The sequence below is a fragment of the Bidens hawaiensis genome, unplaced genomic scaffold (assembly GCF_021521415.1).
Source record: "Bidens hawaiensis isolate Kalapana, Puna unplaced genomic scaffold, B.hawaiensis_p1.1 tig00060050_1, whole genome shotgun sequence".
In the NCBI taxonomy this organism is placed as follows: domain Eukaryota; kingdom Viridiplantae; phylum Streptophyta; class Magnoliopsida; order Asterales; family Asteraceae; genus Bidens; species Bidens hawaiensis.
The window spans coordinates 63137-74154 of record NW_027500823.1 but is presented as its reverse complement, the minus strand read 5'-3'; the positions used below and the strand labels follow the sequence as shown (position 1 = coordinate 74154).

General features: G+C 31.9%; 1 protein-coding gene and 1 pseudogene across 2 annotated transcripts; one reads left to right on the top strand and one right to left on the bottom strand.

Annotated features, from left to right (window-relative positions):
- The first annotated feature begins 4069 nt into the window (after nucleotides 1-4069).
- Nucleotides 4070-7184, top strand: LOC143602899 (uncharacterized). Its single transcript, XM_077079870.1, has 3 exons — nucleotides 4070-4274; nucleotides 4776-5146; nucleotides 7167-7184. Exons 1-3 carry the CDS (start codon nucleotides 4070-4072, stop codon nucleotides 7182-7184), a joined length of 594 nt encoding a protein of 197 aa, XP_076935985.1.
- A 389-nt stretch (nucleotides 7185-7573) lies between these two features.
- Nucleotides 7574-9351, bottom strand: LOC143602902 (putative galacturonosyltransferase-like 1; annotated as a pseudogene). Its single transcript, XR_013147942.1, has 2 exons — nucleotides 8919-9351; nucleotides 7574-8032 (listed from the first exon to the last, which is right to left on the bottom strand). The product of XR_013147942.1 is annotated as a putative galacturonosyltransferase-like 1 (transcript).
- Nucleotides 9352-11018: the final 1667 nt, after the last annotated feature.

Genomic DNA, 11018 nt, shown 5'->3' with positions numbered 1-11018 from the left:
CGTTGTTTTCAATTCTTGGCATACAATGTACAACTGACACAATGTCAATTTGTTTCTTTTGTTAAATGAAAGGGTATCTTAGTCTTTTTAAAGTGACTAATTAAAAAGACTAAGCACCTTTTTATTTAACAGAAGAAATGCATGTTCGTCATGAGTGATGGCAAGAATTGGAAATCTTGAGAAATGAAAACATGGAAATACAAAATCATAATTTACTAAAATGATATATTTTGTCGAAACCAAATAAACCACAACCATAATAATTTGTTATTAATCAAGTGTTTTTTGTTTAATGTAACATAACTTTTTATGTACATAGTAGTAAGATGATAAAATTAACTAAAAATAATAGTTATTTTTTTTATTGTGGTATACTTATATTTCAAAATTCTATTGTATAATGGTCTTAAATATTTTATAGATTTAGATCTATAAATATTAAAGAAGCTTTCCCTTACCTTATGCTTGAGTCACCAATCATTTAACCAAAAGTTACATCACCGAGTCCCACCACGCCCGTGACAGGGATGGTAATTCTGTGCCAAATGATGTAACCTATATCAATAAAATTACTGGTATGTGAAAAAATATAATTTACATATTCAAGCAACCAAACTTAACAATGAGGAAACATAAAAGGTTACAAAACTATAGAAATTTAATTACTAGAAATATAGGTATCCTAATCTAGCTAACCAAGTAACTTGTAGACCAAACAACTAGCTTCATTAGGGTTGTAGGTCTCATCTATTATAGTTATTAATTAATGGGCTTAAACTCATATGAAGGGTACGACCTACACTTATGCTTGATACTCAATTATTCATGATATATGTATATCAACTTGTTCGTCGAAGGACTCCCCAAGGCTTTGGTCTCCAAACCCCTTGTAGCATGTTTCTATCGTTTCCACAACTCAACTCCTAGCTAAGGTTGTTCATTAGCGACTTGACATGCTCATTAGGACCGATAGAGCTCTCTCCGTTACACAAATCTTTATAAGAACTCTTTATGTATTGTTTTACGTGTTCAACACACAGAGATTCATTAGATTCGGTGGCATACACGTGTTACTTGCAAATCCTGGATTCCATATGAAGAAGACAATATTGGATGATGTAGATTCAACAGTGTCTTAAAAAGTTTTTATAGTGTTTTAGGTTTTAAAGGGGGTGAAAGTTTACATATCTAAAAATGAATACTGAGACTCTGCTATAAAAAAAGGTTGCATACTTTAACATGTCAAATAGTTCAACATTCCTTCATGCTAGTTATCATTATACAACAATTTATATACAAGAGATATTTAAAGGATTTAGCATGCTTTACAAAAATGAAATATGCTAGTGCATAAAACCTTTGAATGTTGAATTTTATTTAGCAAACTAAATAATTTATTTAACTTTGAATTTTAATATAAAACTTTTGAATACTGTTTGTTAAGAAATTCCATTATATTGTTTTATAGTACTACATATATTGAAGTATACAAAAGTAGTTGGTAACTTAGGTTTGTTTTTCTGTCAATTATTATTTACTTGGTTTAATATTATTATAATTTGTTTATTATTGATTATTATAAGTGTGAAATTTGAAAACTGAAAGGAAAACGTGAAAATGATATCCACCGATCTTATCTTTTATGATGGTGGCCCATGCTATGTAACGCGCTTCAAGTACGTAAACTGTACCTTTATTATTTCATTTTTTTTATTTACCACCGACACTCGTAACACGTTTATCTGCTTTGCCTCCCCTACAAGATAACGTTTGACCATTTATTTTCATTCTTCATTGTACAATTTTATTATTACAAAATCATAGTATAGATATTTTTTGTTCAGTCACATAATATAAAATTACATTTGTATTCATAAGAATATAAGATATGTGAATTCATATTGTGTATCAATCTTACATGTAGCATACTTTAATTCAGGAATACAATGTCATACACAAATGGCTTTGTTGAATCTCGTACTTTAAACACGTATTATTAGTAATCGTACATCTCTTGATACTCTTGACACTTAGCAAACTATATTCAATACATACATGAAATGCATTCACATATTATCCGAGGTTTTTTTTTCGTGTATATGATACAAATTGATGAAACAATACTTTAGACAATCAGTATTATAGTCTCGAGGTTGGTGACCCAATGACAGAAACTATTAAAGGTTCTAAAGGTGAATTATACAATACTTTAGACAAAGTCTTTTAAAACCCCAATTAAAAGTCATTGGAAGTAAAATAACTTTGCCTGAAAAGTTTATAACTCAATAAAACACATAAAAATGGTGTAATGGATTACCGGTTTTTAATTGATGAGGCCAGAAAGGTGAACTAAACATGTCGTATATCTTTAGAATTATGAGGTCGAACGTTAATTGTTGTTGGTTTGTAATGCATGTACGAACTACTCACCAATTAGTGTTGTCTAACGTTTTATCAAAAAATAAGGGGTCATAGTTGCATTTATTCATGAAACTTGACATGAAAGATGAAGTATCTTTCTAGATTAGTGTTCTTTTCAAGAACATAAGATCATCCACAATAGCATGTTTTTTTTGGTGTTTTTGCATGCCAACAATATGTCTATTATGAGTCATTTTTATGGTTCATGTTTCAAATATGTTATTTGGTAAGAACTAGAAAAAACGAGATGATGCGTGCTCTTTTGCATATGATGCGGGGTGTTTTTTGATTTCTTATTGGGGAGGGGGGGGGGGGGGGGGGGTTATTTTTACATAATATTGTTTTTTTTTAAATGATAGTTGACTTGATGTGTTGTTTGGTATTTTTACATAAGAGGCCTTGTGTTTTCTAAACCACCCAGTGTCTTTGAAAATTGGGTCTTCTTAGTATTACAGTGATTTGGAATTAAAAACTACATGGTCCTAAAATGATTACATCATACCTTTCTAAATTGTTTTTTCGCTTCGCCTTTATCATGCAAGAAAATATACATGGTGGACCGGAGTCTAAACATTGTCAACAAATTGCCCTTTGTCATTACTTACACTATACACCAATCAAATCATTATACATTTTTTAAGATTTCTATATTTTCAACCTCAGTTTATATGGGGTCAAACCTATACATAATTAATGATGAAAATTGTACATAATACTTACAAATAGTGTAATTGTTTTCTACTATGCCAATATGCTGCTCATGTAAAACAATTATCTTTCAAACAATTTAAAACTTATTTTGGTAAGGGAAAGGGTATCCATTTTTCTCCACATCAGCACCAAATCATTTTTTATTTTTTTATTTTTAAAATAAATTCTTTGAACTTTTCTAAGGTGATGGTATTCATGTTTCTTCATACATAAAGGTTATTTAATAACTAATTTAAACAAAGAAAAACAAATGTAAAAAGTAATAAAAAACTAGAAAAATAGTTTAAATACAAAATATTAAACAAAATTAATTCCATTACTTTATACAAAGTTTTACTTGAATAAGAATGATAAAATAGTTAATAATAGTAATATATTAGTAATAATAAGACTGAGGGTAGTGGGGGTGAGGGGTGGGCGCGGCCGCCTATATGGCTCGCGAACACCGCTACACCCCTCCGGTGAGCAAGGGCGCGGCCGGCCGGCGTGGCTGTGGTCGTGGGGCTAACTAGCCGTTGGAGGGTGTGTTGACTGGTCAACTTTACCGTTGGCCAATTTAAATATATATATATATATATATATATATATATGTATATATATATTTAATCTATAAATACAAATCCACCCTTTCTATAAAAACTCAAACCATACATTCTCTCTATCAAAACTTCTATTTATATATTTATAAATGGCATCGTCGTCATCGTCTTCGTCTTCCTATTCTACCGAAGAAGACGAACTCATTTGTCAAGCGGTTCAAATGACGATAAGTTTTTTGAGAGATCAAAATCGCCCCCGAGCCCCATTGTTCCGCCAACCGCGTATTCGTGATCGAAAGACCGCTAACGAAACTTTGATACGTCACTATTTTAGTCCCAATCCCACATATGGTGAGGATAGTTTTAGAACCCGTTTTCGAATTACTAGACGATTATTCATGCGTCTAGCAAATGACTTGCCGGAGCACTTTGAGTATTTTCAACAAAGGGATGACGCTAGAGGTAAGCCCGGGTTCACGACTACTCAAAAAATTACCGCCGCACTTCGACAACTAGCGTATGGTGTTGGATCGGACATGTTGGACGAGTATCTACAAATGGCTAAAAAGACCGGACGCGATGCGCTTAACCACTTTTGTAGAGGTATATATTTTTTTACGTTTGTTTATATATTTTTCACATATTTACATAACTTATATAACTTTAATAATTATATTTAGGAGTCATATCGCTATACAAGCGGAGATACTTACGTATACCAACAATGTATGATATCCAACGCATATACGATGTGCACGGTGAAAAAGCATGGTTTCCCCAGGATGCTCGGTAGCCTTGATTGTATGCATGTTGGTTGGGCTATGTGTCCCACTGCTTGGCGAGGTCAATTCCATCGAGGTGATCACCCCGGGCCTACTATCGTACTTGAGGCGGCGGCGTCACAGGATCTTTGGATTGGGCATGCATTCTTTGGGGTTGCCGGGTCTAATAATGACCAAAATGTTATCGACCAGTCACCGATAATCGATGACCTTATCAACGGGGTAGAACCTCCTCAAGCTTTTTTTGCAAATGGAGAACATTTCAAGTACGGGTACTACCTCGTTGATGGTATTTACAACGAATGGGGGATACTTGTTCAAGCTTACGCGGCTCCAGTTTCCGACAAGCGAAAGTACTTCACGAAGAAACAAGAATCGACAAGGAAAGATATTGAAAGGGCGTTTGGAGTCCTAAAGAAAAGATGGGCAATGTTGGCGAATCCAATAAGATTTTGGACAAGGGAGAAGATAACGGAAGTCGTCATCACGTGTATAATCCTACATAACATGATACTAGAAGACGAGGGTAAAGCTATTTGTCAAAACTACCAAGGTGATATTCCAAGACAAGAATCGACGATCACCAATGAACAACGACTCGCCAACATAAATATCATCAAGAGCTGTGAGTTACATGGCAACGTTCGGCATGAGTTGGTTGAGCATTTGTGGGATAGAAGACCCGATGATCTTGTATTAGACTAGTATCAACGTAATGTTTTATATTATTATTAATGTAATGTTTTATATTATTATTTAATGTATTATTTAAAATAATTAAATAAATAAAAAACTGGATCAAGCCCCTACTCACCTGGACCACTACACCCTCTGAGGCTTGGTTGGGGGGCTTGATCCATGGCCATGTCATCGCTTACGTGTTAGATTTTGCTTGGCTCACCTGGGGCTCAACCAAGCCCCATTACCCTCAGCCTAATAATGGTATTAGTGTTTAAAATGGTTATTTGGTAGCTTTTGTCTAATCACATATACAAGTTATTTATTACTTCAAACTTTTAAGCATTTTTTTTTTATTTTGAACGGTGTGAGCTATTTGTTTTCATCTCCATTTTTTACCTGTAACAGACATTTGTATGTACCCTGATTTCGTTCTTTCACTATCAGTTGATAAGATTGAAGGTATTCTATCTAATTATTTGATAGATAGGTTATTCAATAAATGAAAAAAAAACTCATATTTACAAGTTGGTTGGCTAATGAAAAAAAGAAGTATTTTTATTCTCTTAATTTTAAATAAAGTAAAAAAAAAAACAAAACATGAATATCAATTTTTACCCTATATATTTGATCTTTGTGAGAACAACGTAAAATACTATACTACCTGATTCATATACATATAGTTCTCAATTAAAGGAACATCTTTTTTCCTTTAAAAATAATAACAGTAAAATTAAGTGTCCAAATTTAGATTAATTGGTCAAAAACTCGAAATTATATTAAGTGGTCAAAAGTAGGTATAGAAATTGAGGGAGCTTTGGCAGGGAACATTTTGATATCGTTAGGGCATACAAGTATTCTATTGTTGATCTTAATAAGAAAGAACTCGCAATGAGAAAGTTAGTAACACTTAATGTTGTGTGTTAACAAGTTAACCTCATAATTTAATTAACGGCACTTCTTCGAAACATCAAAACTCAGTCATCTACTTCCTATTAGAAAAGTCAAAGCATCTATGCTAAAAAGTCAACATAATCGAGAACCCACATAATTGAACTTTGAAAGGTCACCAACCAAGAAATTGTATAAGCTATAAAGTATTCAATTTTCATAACATGTGTGTCATACACATTTCATACCATAAAAGTAGTTGTTGGTATCCTTAGCACGATATTATATTAGATTTCATGTTTCATATTCCGACAATGAAAATCTCAAAATACATGAATTCAACCAATACTTGTGTCTTAAATTTATTCCAAACTTTAAATAATAGCAAATATCCAGCCACATAAATTTAAATTAGTGTATCAATTTATTGATTTGTGTAACTTATCTGTCAACTGATGTGTTGGATATACAAGAATACATATATATGTTTAACTCTATACTCTATAGTAAGCCCTACTTCCGATATTTATATATATGCCACAGATTTGAGAGGTGAATAGTTTGTTCAACATTGGTTTGTTGTCGCATGTTTCTGTGACTATTAACAAGTCAACCATCAACATTGTCTTCACAAAAATAAATTAAAATTGCAAACGTGTATAGCAGAAATTGTCCAACACTAAAGTTCGTAGTTTGCTTTTTATCTCATTTTACAAATAATTTTAGTTATAAAACATACTTGACAACTTTCATATTCGATTTATCATATTTCTTTTTCTTTTTGAATAAATGGCACACGGCATTGCCTTTCCCAGAATCTCACCCCACCTAATAAATTATTTTGGTAACATGTTGTTTTCTTTTAAAGAAGTGAATATATTCAAGTTATTTATAAAAATAAACGATTTTTTTTCCAATTAGATGCAATTTTTAATTTTTTGAGAATTTTCTTATACCAACATGATATTTTACCAAATGGTATCTTAAAGTGTTATAAAGTATTTCATATTTCGAAATCGAGGGTTCTAGTCTTGTATTGGACACATGTTTAGTATTATTAAGAGTAGATAAGATTACATTTAAAATAAAAAAGAATTTGATTAGAAGTTTATGTATTGCTATATATGTGTAAACACATTAACAGGGCAATGTTATCGGATAATCAGGTTGAATAATCGGGCATATTATAAATTTCAGTACCAAACCTATAAATTTCGAAAGTAATCCAGAACCCGTCCAATATCCTAATAGGACATGTATTATCCATCAAAAAGTTTTGGGTTTCATTGTCATCTCTAGTTGTTTTAACCAGTTAGAGCACTTCATGTCATATTATTTTTCTTAAATTGTATTTATTTAATTTTCCTTCTAGTTTAAACTTAGTGGAAAAAGCCTATCTACGTGTGATATGACAAAAACATTTCACTTTTAAGTAATAGTAGTATCACGGATTTCACTTCTAATCATATGTACCAAACATGCTTTGCAATATAAAATTAATGATATAATAGTCAAAAGGAAATATTGATTAAATTTCTTGTTGAAGGGATATGATGGAGAAAGAGACTTCTTTTATTACATCACTTTGAAGTCACGAACTTTCTTTATACATACAACAAAATCGAATTTCAATCTTCCTAATTCTATTTTATAACCATTTAAACAAATGTACATTTTTTAAATTTTAAAAATATAAAATAATAAACAAAAAACAAAACGATTCAAGTATTTCACCTCATCATCTTCTTCATGTCTTCAAAAAATCAAACGAAAATGGAGGTTTCAAAAGATCATAAGGCGCCCAAAGCGCATCAAGCGGACACGGGCGTTCTGCGTCAAGCCTCACCCACGGCTTCCCTTTTCCACTCCAATGTAACAAACTCACCGGTCCGGGATGCAAATCCCGGCAAAGCCCTCAGAAATTATCCCCTCCAAGCCCGTGTTGGTTCCATCGGTGATCCACCGACGCTATTTTGCCCGCGAAAACGAGCAAAAACGGCGGTAGAGAACCTAACATCAAAGAAGATATATTATCAGAGTTTATTATTATACCGTTACCATAGTTTAAGAGACATTATTAACTGATTTAAATTTGTTTCGTGTTTCAAGTCGACCTATTTTATATTAATCTACAAATATGAGTAATACCAACCTAATGACTTAGTAACAATTACTCATTCATATTATTCATATCAAAACTTTCTTGTAGTTTGATTTCTTCCATTTGTTGTTGTGTATACAGCTCACATCCGGAATTAACAAACTTAGGCTTACGTATTTAACTCAAGGATCTAATAAATGAATGAACGAGAATAATCAAAGAATGAGCTGTTATTATAACTAATAAAATAAAATTATTGAAATTAAAGTAAAGATAATAATGTTCAAAAAGAACATTAATTTCATTTCTAAAAGTAGTTATGTAAAAAATCAAAAATAAAAGTTCCTAACTTTATACTTTTTAAATTTTTTCACTCTAAAGTCAAAATATTAACGTGTGAGCCCACTTTTTAAGGTGTCATGCTCGGATTGACCCCAAGGGCGTGTGAGCCCACTTTTTAAGGTGTCATGCTCGGATTGACCCCAAGGGCGTAGGCAACTTTAGAGAATTGTGTTCGGTTGATCCTGTACAAAATTTGATTTTACTATTATATATTAGTGTATTTTTGACCTCGAACCTGTAGAAACTCAAATCTAAGTTATAAACAATCAATCATCCGTTCCTTAAAATTATCCGAACCCGTAAGAAAAAATTTCTAGCTACCCCACTATTGACCCATTGATTATACATGGTAAATTGATGTACTACTCAACTAAATAGTTGTCTATCAAATGAAACGTACTTACGTAGTACCTATGTTGTGATTTTACGACGGTAATAATAATAATAATATACCTAATTCGTAAATCCTGGTTCGTTTTTGTAACTCCATCCATTCTTCGATTTTCCTAGTGTAGTCACCGGCACGCCACCGGTTTAAGTCGATGACCATAACACCGGTGTTAAAATAACAAGCTTTCCGGTCAGCAAAAGTCAACGATAGAGAGGGGTTTGACCAGAAAGTAGGAGTAAAGTAAAACGTAAAATTAGCATTACAATACTCCGGTGCAGCCAACACGGCGTTGTTCAGCGGTATATTCGCTAGCTTCGCAATGTCGTCAACCAGGACCAGGTCGGAGTCAAGGTAGACGACTTTTCCGACGTGGGGTGGTAGGATTCCGGCGAGGTAGCTCCGGGCGTAGTTTAGCGGGCAGTCTAGGGCGGATCGGATGGAGGTGGAGATAAGTCCGGCGACGGTGGAGTCGTTGAAGGGGTAGATTTGGTGGATATTTAAAAGGGAAGAGAAACAAGTGATTGATTGGGTTTCAAGTATGGACACAGTTTAGTCAAGTGTCTTTTTTTTTTAATAAAAAAATATTTTTTTAGGTAAAATAATAATATTAATAATGAGAACAAGAATAGTAATAATATTAATAATAATAAAATATAGTGGAAGTTAGCTGTAAGCTGACCTCACCGCCCAAGGAAAATACCATTCGATAGTGAAGGAAAACCAAATGGACTCCGTAAGAGGTTTTCAAATAAAACATGTTACTAGAAATAAATGAATCACTCTTCTAGAGAAATGTCCGTCCATGATATTGAATATGACTTACATTTTTACTCAGGTTAAAATATCAAATTTAACCCATATAAATAATAGCATGTAACCCGAACATATCTCGTTTAACCAATTCATGCAAATATGTTAAACTGGTAGGGAGTTTGTAAAATCGGGTTAAGTTATTGGGTTGGTTTTTTAATGTAAGAGGTTGGTTGGTCGATCTATTTAATTAAATTGAATAAACACGTCAACTCGACCATGACCCGTTTGACTAAGATATGAATTCAAATACAAACCGTTTATTTAAACCGATCAGCCCGAATATAACTAGTTTATTAAATGGGTTAGATACTTGAATGTGATAACATAAAATTTGATTATATTCGTGTCGTGTCATAAATTATGACCTATATAAATAAGATATCAAAACATATACTTTAATTACTAATATTTGAAAATGATGTCCTATGTTTTGAACATTAGTTATACAATACTTGTAACTCAAGAATAAAAGTAAGCAAAAATCTAACTATACTAATAAACAAAAACATTAAAAGATGATGTGTCATAACCACATTTATTCATTGCTTTGGACTTTCCTCCTATTTTCTAATCTCCACTCTCATTAATTCATGCTAATCATGGGTTATGGGCTTACTTTATATGACCCATGGGTTGTAACTAGATATATTAATGTAATGGGTTTTCTTTATTTTTATTATTATAACCGTTTAGGGTTTAGGTATCTCACCTCTCTCTTTTGCTCAGATATTTTATGAAGTCATTCTCAATCCTTTTGTATCTCTATTTCTAAGTAACCATATGTTTATAATCCTATGAATTTTAATGTTAAATTTTAGTTTCACAATATTCTGCTTTGATTATTTTATCAAATTTTAATTTCTTTATTACTAAAATGCATAATGGTTTTATTAGTTTTATTGACATCCGAAAGCTTTATATAATTTGTTTAGAGTATTAAGGATCCGAATGACCTTTCTGTGTTTAGGAATCACGACAAACTTTGATAACCTTCCAAGTCATATATGCTTTGATTTTAGCCTCTTTTTATTACATTTTAACATATGCATTTTGGTATGCTCTCAGTTTATTTGAACGTAATATTGTGTAATGTTTGATAATTTTTGTTTTTGTATGATATTTTTTTAAAAATTTAGTTAATTGTTTATATAGTTCTAAATATTGTGGTTGTAAATACCAATTAATTTTAAAGTGTTACATCTCATATTATAAAAAGAAAAAGGTTTTATTACATTTTTCCAACTCATTTTAAATTAATGGTGTATATGAATGTGCTAAGGTTAACTCACCCTTAATATACTATTATTATTTATATGTCTCAATTTAAAAATTCTTAAAAGTGTTTAAAA